This window comes from Mixophyes fleayi, chromosome 5, assembly GCF_038048845.1.
Source record: "Mixophyes fleayi isolate aMixFle1 chromosome 5, aMixFle1.hap1, whole genome shotgun sequence".
NCBI lineage: Eukaryota > Metazoa > Chordata > Amphibia > Anura > Limnodynastidae > Mixophyes > Mixophyes fleayi.
Window position 1 is genome coordinate 184,148,504 of NC_134406.1, and position 15,565 is coordinate 184,164,068.

General features: G+C 38.6%; 1 protein-coding gene across 1 annotated transcript in view; it reads left to right on the forward strand.

Moving 5' to 3' along the window:
- The window catches only part of CDKAL1 (CDKAL1 threonylcarbamoyladenosine tRNA methylthiotransferase), a 731,528-nt gene that overhangs the window by 667,700 nt on the left and 48,263 nt on the right, over positions 1-15,565 (forward strand). Inside the window, exon 15 of the mRNA XM_075213134.1 lies at positions 4,579-4,743. Within this exon, the coding sequence (XP_075069235.1) occupies positions 4,579-4,743 (165 nt within the window). The remainder of the gene's footprint in view (positions 1-4,578; positions 4,744-15,565) is intronic.

Sequence of the window (15,565 nt, forward strand, 5' to 3'; positions counted from 1 at the left end):
TATGCTTGTTTAAATGCCCAAACAGTATTACTGTCCTACAAAATAGGAGAAGGAATGACATGTGTTTTAGCATGGTTTTCTGGGTGGAAAAAGCAACAACATTTAATTGCATCAAAGCTGTACTTATTTCTCTCCGAGCATTATATCTATCTTGAGCAAAATAATTGATATACAAACATTTTAAAATATAATTTGCTAATAACTTTAGTTATTGGGATGACCAAAATAATATTTTCTGTGTATTTTGTGTCCTACTCTGTAGTGTAGCAAGGGGCAATGACACCTGGAGTGAACACATGCTATGGCACACCCCAACCACATCACATTAATACCCCCCAGTACGCTTTCATTCTATGCTCCCCCACTAAATTACTTTGATACCACCCAGTATGTTTAATTACTACCTTGCATATTACCCCCTCATTGCATTACTACACACACCACAGTTCATTAATATTCCCACCCAATTTCATTAATACTCCCACCACTATACTTGAGGCTAATCTCACTCATGCTACAGGAGAGGAAATTGTGAACCTTCTATTTTCTTTATAGATGTGGTTACTAATTTTGCATTACTTAAGGTTTAAGTGTTTATTTAAGGCACTTAACCTTTTTACAAGTCTGGCTTTGCAGAATAGGACATTGTTTGTTTCTCTCCGCAGGTAGCCCTTTTTTCCCACCCCCCAAAGGCACCTTCCTACCTTTCTTTCCTTGTGCTCTCCAAAGGTGTTTCTCCCCCTATATTTAAGAGTGTGGCAATCACCTATATCCTATCCTGAAATACCACAGGTGCTTGCGACACTTAGATACTTGAACGGTACCAACACCATGGGTGTCCGTTAATCTCATTTCCTTGAACACTACTCAGAAGTTATCCATGATACATTCTGCAGATATGGGGAAACAAAAAATACCCCTTCATGACCTCTTAGAGTATTTCTTATTACGTTCTATTCCTCACACTAGTCAAAACACAACGTGTTATCAACATTGTTTTGAAGTTGCTTCCCAGTAGTGCTCACAGCTTCCAAGGCAGATAGCGAGGTAGAAATTTTATCCTGACAGGTAATATAAGTAAGTTAGACGACATATTAGTAAACATTTATGCACTTAGACCATTCAAATTTTTCATCTTTATTCACAGAAATAGATGAGGATCAAAAAGGCCACATCTTCATAGGAGGAGACATTAACATTATGCTTTCTAAAGATCTAGATAAATAAGTATCTACACCCTCTTTGTATACCCTACCTACGTTTTAAAGCACTTGGGAAACATATGAAGTAAATAGGACTATACAACACTCAGGGAATTACTGATCACCTCTAAAGACTACACTTTTTACACCTGCCCACGTCAGACTTACTTTGGGACTGACATGATACTAGCAACCTAATGGTTAACACATCTCAACACCATTCCAAACTAATGATACAACCATTCTATGATTTTGGTATTATTTACTTTTTGGGAGTCCCCAGGGGAAGTACATCATGTAGACTAAATACAAGTTTTCTAAAAATGCCACATTTTCCAGCTATCATCTCTGAGACTATGCAAAAATATTTTACCAACAACGTGACCCTTGACACTCACTCCTTTGGCTGCAGTCTGAGAAGCTCATGGAGCATAACAGAGAAAGACACACAGTGAAAAATAATGCACAATAAAACAATAGATGATCTGAATAAATAAATATGTTCTCTTTAGTAAACCCACAAATCAATGCAGTGCAAGCAAAAAAAAACCTGTAAATAAGGGGGTGAACCTAATGCCATTCCACCGGAAAAAAAAGCAAAAAGATTCCTCTGTTAGTTTAATCAATACTTTACAAAAGAAGCAACAAATCTGACACCATGCTTACTGCTAGAGTTAAAGTTATCAGAGCTTCACAGGCTGTACAAGTGGTACAAGACAAAGATATTACGATATTGGCTAAATCAATGTTTTTAAATCCTATTATGAGCCCCTCTACAACCTTCACAAGGGTAAGCCAAACACCAGTCCTGGAGGAGCAAATTCAAACTTATCCTGAAAACTATCAACCTATAGAGCAACAATCTACTTGGTATCAGAATAAAGAAATCATAACAGACAAACTTAAAGCCACATTAAAATTCCCAAACAAGACCCCAGGACTGGACAGACTGCTCATGTCTTATTACAAGACCTTCAGAAACACATTTTTTCCCCATTTAACACAAGTGTTTAACAAATTAATAAATAGGCAACTCTTCCCAAAGCCAAATAAAGACACCACTAACTGTACTAAGTTTTGCCTCATTTTCCTTTTGAACACCAATGTAACTTTGTTAAAGTCTTTGCTAATATGAAATCCACAGATCGTTTTCTCCCACAACACCAAGCCCTAGATAACACTAGATGACAATTAATTTAATGGTATAAATAAGCATACTAAAGTTTCTCTGGTCCTTGCTTTGGTTGCTGAGAATGCATTCAACAGGATCTCCTGGCCTTTCATATTAAAATCTTTACAGGCTTTTGGGTGGATTTTACCAAGCTATATAGATGTTGTATCGTAATCTTTCAACATAATGTATGACTAACTGTATTATGTCAATTCCTTTCAGATTGGGAGAAAGTCCTTGACAAGGGTGGCCTTTCTCTTTATTGATTTTTGCTTTAACAATAGAAACATTGGCAGCCAAAATTAGGTTGAGCACAAACAAACCAGGATCTCAAGTCAAGAACAAACAATATAAAATTGCTTGATATGACTTTCTCCTGACCATAACACACTCCCGGACCTCACTGCCTGACCTGTTCTAAGTGTTGGCAGAGTATGGTACATTTTTGGGCATAAAGTTAATCATCAAAATATGGAAGCACACAAAAAAGTTTTTAGAGCTGCACTTTGAGTTTTCCAGTGGAGGTCTAAAGAAATGAATTCCCTATCACTAAAATTTATGACCAATTATACCACGCACATCTCCCTCACCTACTTGATAAAATGAATCAAGACTTGGCAAAGTGATCTCCTTTGTGTATTTCATGGATATGGAGGCTCACCACAATTTATAAATGAGCATATTACCACGCTTCCATTATCTCTTTCAGACCTTACTAGTTAATGTCCCTGAACACATACTTAACATTAGACAAAATGCTACAAATATTTATGATTCGGCAAGCTATCCAGACTCGAGGTCACTCCCCGCTAGACATGCGATGGAATGTAGCCGAGGCTTACAAATAATTGACATAGAACATAGTCTCCTTAGTAACCGAACTCTGGACCATATTATGTTTGCCCCATAAATATAGACCTCTCTCAACATTGCACATGCTCATGATAGTGTTATTTCTAAGTTATGGGACTCATTGAATACACACCTCAACTTGTTGTGATATCCATTGCCCCTTACCACTCTATGGAAGAGCCCCCAATTCTTTCCTGGATCTCAAAGTTGCGTAAGCCTTTGACGGATCCTGGTATCATTGGACTCATCCATATTTCAGGAAACCTTTAAGTGGCCTCATTTGCAGAACAACAGGATCGATTCCATTTGCCCTTTAGACAGTTTTATTAGTATCTACAAGTGAGACATTTCATATGTGAGAATAGCTACATCTTATATGTATCACATAATCTTAACTCTTGAATTGACTCAACCCAATTTACTTAAATCTGCTTCAAAAAATGTTTCCAATGTGTCCATTGATAATGACGAATGTGAAGTTATTAGGAAACAAGCAGCTAAAGCTTTAGTTGGTAAAACTTCTGTTAACAAAAACATGTGACTCCATTTATTGTCCTAGGGACAAATCCATGCATGTAATTATTACACCCCATTATCAAATAGCTTGTCATTGGAAAATGCCATTGTACTCACTTTGGATACCATGTATATTTATGAGTGTGCATAAATCAAGAAGTTTAAAACAATATATATGTTCGATAAAGCCTTAGCTAGCAGTGACTTTTTCATATAAAGTGATGTAATTCAATTAAATGTATTTGTAAATACTCTAATGGGAGGGTTTAATGGCATTCTTGAAGAGGGGAACACATATGGTTTTGTTACAAAAATAATACTCATTTTTTCTTTGTCCAGCACATCTGTTCTGTGCTTTACAGAATACAGACATTGTTTATTAAGCTGGTGTTTCTCTGTCCTGTCACCCTGACAAATGCATAACTACCTTAGGTGCAGGGGTGCAGCTATTCTGGGGCTTGCCTTCCCAGTGTATATGCGTTTTTCTCCATTTACGCCCCTTTCCCTGGTGATAGCTGGCTGTTATGCTGTTAGCTTTACTTCTTCTTTTTTATTTTTAAACTTTTTTTATTTTCTAGGGACAGAGATAATAGTTACAATTGTAGTGAAGTGTTAAGATACAGCTGAATGTATTTTGCCTTTGTGTATCAAAATGTAAACATTTGGGTTTAGATGATCTTTAAACTTATCAGGAAATTAAAGTTGATGGAGCCTGACAATGCAATTGGATAGTGTGGAATTATGTTGTGATATATAAAACCACCGATATTAATACTTTTTCATTTTCACTAAGCAACTGTGATTTTGTTTTTCATTGTTACCATTTGTCTTCTCAAGGTGCTTGTGCCGAAAGACCCAACATTCATTGGGAAAATGGTTGAAGTACATATTTTTGAAGCAGGAAAACATTATATGAAGGGAACACCATTGTCAGATTCAAAGGTCTACAGCCCGTCCATCACCAAGCCTCTAGAGAAAGGAAAAGTTTCAGGATTATCTGAGGTGAGTGTGTTTTATTTTCCAAAATTGATGTTTAGTTTTCATACATCTTATTTACAGGTAAATCAGTTAAATAATCAGTGAGAGAGCTGTATATCTGTAATGTAAAGAAGTTGTTTTTGAGGTGGGTTTCCCTAGTGCGTTTGTACCCAGTGTTAAGTGGGCGGCTTAGACCAATGTTTAGCCAATTAGATCAGTGCAATGGTCACAGCAATACATACTATATCAGGAGATGTGTGCTGGCCACTCATGTGATTGTGTAAGTGATGCCAGTGACAGGGATAGCATCTTGATGTGGAAAGAGGAATGGATGCAGGTGGGAAACCAAATACTAAGAATCAGACTGTGGAAGGAGCAGGGTCAATTTGATGCCAGAAGATTGCTGCATATGCTTAGGATAGACATCAGACTATCAGATATCTGAAAACCCTAATGCTCAAATAGGGTATGAGATTTGTAGAAATAAAAACGGTCATATTATTTGGGCTGTGAGGATTTTATCTGCTGTCAAATTCTTTATAAGTTTATTCAGCCAACTTGTTTAGATCATATGGGTCACAACTGGCACCGATATGGCAGCCGACACAAGGCATTTAGATTCCAGTGCACAGGACTGGATTTAGAATAAAGCTATAGGCCTGTGTCCAGGAGAGACAGTTTGCAAGTTCACCAGAGGATGGATGTATCAATATATTCCACTCTCTGACCAGACCAGTCATGAAAGACGATGATGATGATCTATGTAAAAGAGGTGTGGAAAATTAGATGATAGGTGTGTGAAGGGGCTCAGGTGCCAATGGTTGTGTGCCTGCAGGCTTCAGTTATGTAAATCCAGCATTACCATAGTACAAAAAGAAACAGATAAACAGCTAATATTCCATTTAAGAAAAACACAATCATCTGTTAAAATAAAATGAATACTTCCATTACACAGATTTGGGACCTTGGAAGGGGTTTACAGATCCGTATAAGGAACCTGATAGAGCGAGGTGAATGACCAGTTCACCTCCACAGTCAGGAGTTGTCCGTCCCACATGGGGTGTAGATCAGTAGTCTTCCGATAGTTATTGTAATTCTATGTACTGCAATACTATGCAGTCTGATTTCCACTTTCTTCTGTGCAGTAATCCCGTTGACAGGGATACTCTCCTTTATCCAGATGCAACTTGTGCTTTATAGTTTCAGGTTCCGATTTCAAATGTTGTGCTACCACTATACTTCCGCAAAAGTACTTTAACAGGAGACATGTCTGTAAATGTGTAAGTGAGTTTGAGCCAATAAATACGCTGCTCTATTTAGTACAAAACCTGTCTAAAAAGTCATTATAGAGAAAATAATGCAGTAGTAGCTTATATGGAAATATACACCGATCAGCCACAACATTAAAACCACTGACAAGTGATGTGAATAACATTGATTATCAAGTTATAATGGCACCTGTCAAGGAGTGTGATATATCGGAGTGTATCAGACCGCCTTTGACAAGGGACAAACTGTAATGGCTAAGCTACTGGGTCAGATCAACCCCTTCATGGCAACGGTATTCTCTGATGCCAGTGGCCTCCTTGAGCAGGATAAGGCGCCCTCCCACACTGCAAAAGTTGTTCAGGAATGATTTCAAGTTGGCCTGGTCTGAGGAATCATGTTTTCTTTTACATCATGTGGTCGGCCATGTGTGTGTGCATTGTTTATCTGGGGAAGAGATGGCACCAAAATGCACCATGGGAAGGCAAACCGGTGGAGGCAGTGTGATGCTCTGGGCAATGTTCTGCAAGGAAATATTGGGTCTTGGCATTCATGTGGATGTGATATTGACACGCACCGCCTACCTAAACATTGTTGCAGACCCCTTCACGTATTCTCCTGTGGCAGTGACCCCCAAATTCTCAAGATCTCAATCCGATCGAGCATATGTGGGATGTGCTGGATAAACATCCAGAGCCATGGAGCCCCCACCTCGCAACTTAAAGCATCTGTTGCTAACATTTTGGTGCTAGATACCACAGGACACCTTCAGAGGTCTTGTGGTGTCCATGCCTCCACGGGTTAGAGCTGTTTTGGCAGCACGAGGAGGGACCTACACATTATTAGGCAGGTGGATTTAATGTTGTGGCTGATCGTTGTAGATCCTAATGCTTTTAGCAAAGATCATCATCATCATCATCATCATCATCATTTATTTATATAGCGCCACTAATTCCGCAGCGCGGAAGATCTCTCATATGAAGTGCATGTCATAAAGTGGAGACAGCCTACCAATTCACTTTGTTCCTCAGCCATGTCACTGGTTCCTAATTGCATTCTCAGTGGTGTATACCTTCCAATTTGTGGGGACTGTACTGCCGTCCCTATTATCAAGTCCCTTTGAGGCGTGGCCATGAACCCCATCTCATGCACACATTCAGTCCTGACTCCAGATTCATACTGGTTTGGAGGTATGGTGATGTCACTGGCAAAAGCTTTATTGGCGAGAGATACACTTTAATAATCTCCACTTAAAGGTGTGCTTATACTGAATGGATCCACTCCACCTGTTTAATTTAAATTTTCTCAGTATGTTCTTGGATGTGGGACTTTATTGACTAATTAAAATAAAAAAGATATACCAGTGCTGAGATCTTCAGTTTATACTATAGTGAATGTGGCAGTTTACCAGGCCCTGTCTTATATTTCACTAAGGCAAGGTTGTAAAAGCTGATGAAGTGTGAAATGAAAATGTGTATCACATTTCTAAGCATCATTTTATGCTCTTGCTGCACTGAAATGTGTTGGACTACAAAGCATGTAGCCCAGATTTTAACATATGAAAGAAGGAGACCGTTTGCTCAGCCATGTAATTTCACGATTGTTTCTTCAAGATTATTTTTCATATTTTACAATAGATGGTAAACAAATGTTAACAATAACAGGGGGAAGTAGCAGACAACATTACATTTATTGCTGTAAATGTCACGGCTGCTGTGGTTTTATAGGCTCTGGCAGACAGTAAAAGGGAAGACATGCTTGAGACCTAAGATGAAATCAGCAATATGTCTAGTAAATCTGTACACAGAAACACTAAACTCTTTAGGCTCATCTTTACGCAGAGAGGAGTTATATGCTGCAGAATGAGGTCACTCAGAGGCTGTGTGCTTTCATTACCTCCTCTATTGCAGTTCTGACTGACTTTGCTGCTGATACTTTATTCTACAAATTTACCCAGACAATCGGATAACATGTTTTTATAATCCTGTGTACAGTGATGGAACTAATGTACCATTACGGGGGGGGGGGGGGGGGTCAAGTTTTGATGTGGGGTCTGCCAATGTTATTTTTCTTCTCAGCCTGTGTTAGTGTATGTAGACCATGTTTATAGTACTACTAAGCAGCGACTATAGAACATACATAGCTAGAGATAGCATACTCCTTGGCCATGCATCTATGCTTCAATCCACCAGTCTGTACAGACTTTGGTTGTTCACCTTTTAGCACACGGGTCCGATAATGCCATATATGCCTATTGTTCCTTTCCATTTACAAACTCCATAGACACTATTGTATGCCATCATATCTTTTATAACGTTATAACATCATAATGTTGGATCTGCAAGCACGCCAATCACTGAGGTGTGTAAGGTTTTAGATTACAGTACAATCATACTTACCAACCTTGTGTTGGCCGGGTCCGTGAGATCCTGGAGGGCAGGAGGGGTGTATGGGCGGGGCTGCGCGATTCACATCATTTTGGCCCCGCCCCCTGTGACGTAACGCCTGTTTTGGGTCTTTTTACATTTTTACAAGCATTACATCACTGGGGGCGGGGCAATAATGGCACAAATCGCAAAGCCCCGCCCCCTCCTCTGGAAATTTCGACACTAATTTTATATAAGAGGCCAGATGCGGGAGAATCGCCAACTCTCCCGGGAGTCCGTGAGACCAACCCGAAATTCGGGTGTCTCCTGGACATTCTGGGAGAGTTGGCAAGTATGAGTACAATGGGCTCCTTCTTTTATTTTTACAATATAAAATATATCTAAAACATTGAATCATCATCAGCTATTTATATAGCGTCACTAATTCCACAATTCTGTACAGCGAACTCACTCACATCAGTCCCCGCCCCATTGGAGATTGCAGTCTAAATTCCCTAACAAACACAGACAGAGAGAGAGAGACTAGAGTAAATTTGATATCTGTCATTTAACCTACTAGTATACTTTTGGAGTGTGGGAGGAAACCAGAGAATCTGGAGGAAACCCACGCAAACACGGGGAGAACATACAAACTCCACACACATAAGGCCGTGGTCAGGAAGCCAACATGCTGGCCGCATTGATTCGTGCCACTGTAGAATTTGTGAAAGGAGCAAAAAAGAAATCAATTATCTGTTTTCAGTACATCATCCTAAACCAGATGAAGAGGTTTCTATTACTTTTTTTTTTTAAAATAATTTAAATGTATTTTTATGCCTCATAGTGTCAAGAAGTTTAATTACTAGTATGCCTCATACCTCTCCTTTGTATAGAAAAACCAAGGCAGTGGGAGGAGATTAATAAACCATTAATCACTCAATCAATATGGTTATTACGTTGCAAAATGTTGTCCTAGTTTATCTGGTTCTTCTTTTGTACAGGGTCTATGTACCTGAAATTTGATGTGCACTCTTGTACACCACCTTAGTCAAGTGTTTATTTGGCAGTAATAGGCTATAAATTTGTTCACTGCCATGCTCCCAGTGAGGCAACAAGTAGGTCATGCGTATGATCACATGACCACACGGACTGACATCAGCCTCCTCTGCCCATCTGCTCTACAAGGTAAGAAGCAGTGGGTAGGGAAGGAGTTGCACAAAATATTTACATAATTAGACATCCCTTTTCTACTCCGTTGTCAGCATCTGAGGGAGGGTTGTATGGTTACTACTAGGCAACCTAGTGGTAGTGCCAACCCTAACTGGTTTATTAGGAGTGTTTTGTATGAAGTCTGAGGAACATGGGGACTTTGAGGGATTAGTGGGTGGAATGCTTTAGGACAAACTGGAAGTATAAGAACGGGGTTCTAAAGAAGATATATTGCTGTTTTGTGTTTTTTTACATTAATTATGTTTAGTTTATTAGATTAAAGGTGATGTAGGACCCTTGTGAATGTTAGAGGGGTGCACGTACGGCCCGTTTAGTCCATTAGGTTGCACATCACTGCTCTATACATTGCATTCTATACACATTTCAGGAAGCACACACTGACGCACAAGTCAAGATGTCTATTAGACTACACCACCATGTGCAAACTTTTCTAAGGGGGTGGGGGTGGTGTTCTACTTGTTAAGCCTAAAGACACTGTAGGTACCTGAAACCAAATTGACAAAGTTAAATTGTCACATGTAGAGGCTTAAATTTGCACAGTATATTTTATTTTGACAAAACATGTTTGTTGTAGATGTACTTTAAAGGTATTTTTTTTTTTTTTTCTTTAAATGCCCGTCTTCCCCAATATATTTGTTGGGGGTCTCTCTCCTGAAACTTTTATTTCCAATGATTGCTCCCGTGCCAGAGCTGCCAGTGCTATGTGGCAGACATTCTGGCTATATGTCATTTTACTGAACCTTGCTAAGTAGAACAATGGAGACCCTCACCTGAGTCTTATATTTAGTAAAGCAGGGCATTTAAAGAAAATCTACAGAGGTGGAAAACCCTTTTTATCAGATATTTTTATATTACTAGAATTTTGTAGATTTTGAAACAGTAAGAAAAGAGAGAGTAGTTTTTAAATAGATTTAAAAAAAAGTGCTCAAGCTTTAGACAGCAGAGTAAGCCTAATGGTTTTCCAATGTTTTCCACTGCCAGGCCTAGAATTCCCCAGCTACTATTAAATACATTCAATGGCTTGGCTAATTTCGAGGCAAAATGTGAAGAGGAAAGCTAGAGTCATATACTCCGAGGTGTCTTGGCACAGTCTTCTATAGTGCTTCGCTGAGGAAGAAATAAAACACTCAACAAGAGCTTTACACTTACAAACAGCTTAACCATGTTAGCACTAAGCCTAGGTCTGTTGATTGCTAGCTGATTATTTATTTTCAAATGCTGACCAATGTATTGACATATTCAATCATACAAGCTGACTGTGGCTTAATTGCTAGCTCCAAAACCTTAAGACACATGCCTACCATTTTGTTGAGTTACATATGTCTACACTTATGCTTTAGTAAATATATAGAATCTAAACATTGAATCCTGTGGAAATTATTATGGATGAAAGTAAAATCTATGCATATCTATAATGATAAATAAAAAAGTGTTTATTACATTATATGAGGTGTGGGTCACTTTCAGATGCAGTGCATTTTTAGGAAACCAACAAACAATATCCCACCACAGGATTTAGGTTCGGCGCTAATAGGGATAGGAAAATAATAAAATGTAAATTAAAAATAAAAAATCCAAAATGGATAACATAAAATAAATGGTAATGCATTATTCAAATACTATAAAAATACTAGACGATAGTCCTTATGTTAATACTTGGTGTTATCAACTCCCCTGCTGCTCATTAAGGGTCTATTGAAACCCTAAAGTACTGAAGTCATATAGAAAATAATGGCGCTGGAAGAGATTTTTAGGAAACCCTCTGGGGTCTGACAGTCCTAGGTGCAGCTCTGAAAGGGGAAACTCTGCTGACGTTAATCATCTCATCACTTTCCCTCCTCACTTTTCTCTCCATTTCCTCACCCTTCCCATTCATGCTGTCATCTCACTCCTGTTAAATTGAAAATGTTAAAATGTGGCTTGCAATTATAGCCATTAAGGGAGGGGCACAATAAAATTGGTAAGTGTTAGATATATGAATGTTGAATCAGCAGTCTTTCTCATGTTGAATATGTGTTCTAGTTTTACACTATTCTGTTGAATCAGCTATGTCGGTACGAAAGTCTTACTTTGCTTTCTGTTTGTATGCCGTTTAATCAATAAACCAAAGCCCGTACAGCATCCCTGACCTGTTATTTAAACACTTAGGTTAAATAGATGTCCTGAAAGAGCAGTGTCCATAATAAGATTTACATTGAAGTTTGTTTTTGTTTTGTCCATTAAACAAGCTAATTCTGAATTGAAACTTCCTTGGTGGCACACACATTAAAATTGTCTTGTGGTGGTAAAAATGTGTAATAGAAGTGACATCATGCACTTTCCCCGAGCTCTTAGTTTGAACCTTCAGAGCCCTCTGAACGAATGGCTGAGTTCCTGTGACCAATGTCTGCCACAGCATGTACTGTAAGGATATATGTGGGCTGTACAGCGCTTGCCCACTGCCTACACTACTCAAGGGGTCACAACATATATAGATCTTTTGATTGTAATTAATACAGTGTTTTAGTATTGTGAAGTGCTGCGTTGTGCTGGGGGCGAGGAGATTTTCCTTCCACCCCATAGGGGTGCGTGTAAAGATCCGCGGAGATTTCTACCGTAATAACTGAAAAAGTGTGCAGCTGCGGTGTTCCTCAGAACAGTTGAATTCCCCCTTAAATACTGTATAAACAGATATATAAAATGTATTTAACTCTTGACAAGGGCATGTTTCCAGAGAGGGGAACGATGGTCATAGATTTGGGTACTTGCATCAAGGGTACTCCTAGATGCAACATTAACATTTTGGTACAACCATTCATTTGGGATGCCTGACTAACAGGGACAATTGTTGTTAACAAGGTACATATACAGCACAGCAGTTGGTGAAGTTTATACCTGGTTAGCAGTTACGGGGGCGGGGGGGGGGCATTTGTTGTAATTGTAAGATCAGAGGTAGACACTCCTGTGAAGCTCTTGTTCAACACAGACGAAGGAATCCCATGGTTTGCAGACGCTGCAGTGCTCACCACAGCTGTATACTAAGCACAACCCAAAGGTCCACTACATCTACAGGCTACACTGGCTGGCACCGAGCTGGGCACCAGCTGTATCACTGGCCACTGGCTGGCATATCATAATAATTTGGGGCTTGGAGGCACACTCAGTGCTGGCTCTGTGGCTGAGTAAAATGAGCACCCTCAGTGTTGTGGGGGGAAAAGCAGGACCCCTTATATTTGGTGGGTAAGACAACACCCTCTTTGTTCTTGTGTAAGACATAAGCCACAGTCTTTGTGGGTAAGAAAGTACACTTAGCGTGGGAAGGCAAGGCAGCATCTTGAAGGTTGGTGGGTAAGATAAGATGCACTCTTACTGTTGGTGGATTTCTGGTGTTTTTGTGTAAGATCGCACCCATAGTATTGTTCTAAAAGACAGTACCTTCAGAGTTGGTGGGTTAAGTAAGTAGTGCCATTGACCTGGATTGTGGGGATTTTAGTGTTAGGGAACAAAAGTTACAAAATGCAAAGAAGTTTCACTTAAAATGCGTGTGCTTGGCACACACTACATTTTTTTTTAGTTCCTAATATACTAAGGGACATTTAATACATTATATGAGTCTCTGTTGTATATACTATTTACATTTGTTAGTGTTGCAAATAAAGGAATTACGTCATTTCCCATGTCATCTGAAAGAAAGTTTTACTATGTGTCGGTGCTTGTAAACTGCTCCTATACATTCATTGACATGACGCTGTTTACTGGTACTACACCATGCATTTCAACTAAAAATGGAGCCACTAACAGTAAAAGGATGCATGATTAACCAGCTTAGTAAATGGACTGATTTGTGTCCGATGACTATGAGTCTGCATGCAGTCCCTTGTCTGCTTTTATATTTTTTATAAGTGGATGTTTTATTGGTACTTTATGTTTAGTCTCTTTGTGTGCCTTGGTCACATGATTCATATAGAATGACATAGCCTGTAAACATATTATTCCAGCACACAGTGAAGTTGCAGTAATCCTTAAGGAAACCTTTTGACAGTTTATCCTCATTTCTATTTTGACAAGATTAACTTTAGTGTGTTATATGTTCTTCCAAGGTATGGCTGCTTCTCCATTACTGATATTTTCATAACTTCACCAGTGTAATACAATTGCGCTGACAGAAAACTAGATCTAAAATAACAAAATTAAAATGGCAGTCGAGATTTAAAAAAAAAAAAAAAAAAGCTGTTATCACCCAGCATGTCTGAAAATCCAATCAACTTCTTCCTTTTCTGTGTCCATCCACTTTTTTTTTTTGTAAGTATCACTCTTGTAGAATACAAACATAGGTCATTTTTTTTTCTTTTCAAATGTTTATAACAGATCTTTTCCTAAAGATAATGAACAGGTAAATACCCTTAAGCCAGTAATTGTACCATGTCTGGTGACACAGAACACAAGCTCTCAAGGCTGCTACTTGGCTCGAGGATTGAACAGTTCTTGCTCAATTGGTGTTTTCTATCCTGAAACCTGTCCTGGATCTATATGTATTTGTTCCTTAATGTATTAGTCATTGTATTCCCTGTTTATACATAATATGTATTTAAATGTAAACAGACCACTTGGAAACAGAAGATTGTATGGTAGAAAATAAATTGCACTGTCTTGTGGATTGGTTTTTAATATCCACTGATATTTCTGTATTTGTTTTATTGTTTAAATGGCCATATGTTTACCCCCAACATATGTGCTCAGAGGAATATTCAAGCATCAGCCATCCACCCTACGGGGGAAACTTTCATATTAATTTGTAGACTTTCTCAGCTCAGGTGCTAATGACATGAAAAATAGTTTCCACTGTTCCTTAAAGAACTGTGTTTTGTGTAACAATAGGTCTTTAATCTCTGCTTTAGTTCTACGCAGCCAGCGTGAAAGGTTTCTGATAATATGTACGGCTTACAGCACAGTATCCATATAAATAGCTGTGTTTTCCTTGGTAAATGTAGTGTTTGAAAGCCCTGACTTGGTATTGTGGTGTACTGCACTGTACTTCACACTGTTATCAACCTCTGTCTGCCTCCTTTCATGCCTGGTATCTTTCTATCTGTCTCCCTTGGTTATCTTTCCCTTAGTGCATTTCACTGATCCATACTTTAATTTTGTCCACTTGGTTTTCATTCACACTGAGCTTTGATCTACCTGTACTGTTTGGAATAGGCCGTGTAGTCTGAAAAAAAAAAAAAAAGATTGATCACTTGTATAATAAGAGACCTTTTCAAGTGTGGTAAAGTGCTCCCCTCTTCCAGACAAAAGAGGTCAGCAGAAAATTCTGTTTTATGTGCTGTATGAAGTCATCTGAGAAGCTCTGACCCTTAAAATAGCCAACGCAGAGATGTTTTCCTTTGCGTGGCGACTTCATTTCCAGGACTATTGAAGTGAGAGGCTACATTAACCTGGTGCACATGGATTTGAAAGCCAGATTCTTTCTGCTTTCATCTTCTTCTTAATGAAACATTTGAAATCTTGGGGGAGTGTGTAATATAAATGATATGAAGAGTAATTGTTTTTAATATAATCTGTGCCATTTTAGGTATTTTCCTTCATTTTAGACTGCACCAACATTTCTGCTTTATTATGTATCTAGGTAACAAAAAAGCATTTTGTAATCATTAAGAGGCAAGCTAATAATTGTAATTAACATACTGTAAATGATGTTAATGTAGAGTTACCGTGTCCCAGTTTTTCCAGGACAGTCTTTTTTTTCCCCCCACCGTAAATGTTAACCTGATCTTAATATAAAATAACAATGTTATCTTAATCAAAATGATCCTACTCATAATGCCCGGCACTGCTAAGGTTTATTCAAGTGCAAGCTCATTAGTCAGGCACATTTTGCCTTAAACTATTTTTTTTCATAAACTTTAATATGGAAATCAGATTTTTCTCCTAGAAATGGCAAATCCATGTGAACAAGTGGCTGTGCTTGAATTTATTGTACAACAGTACAAGTTTTATTGTGT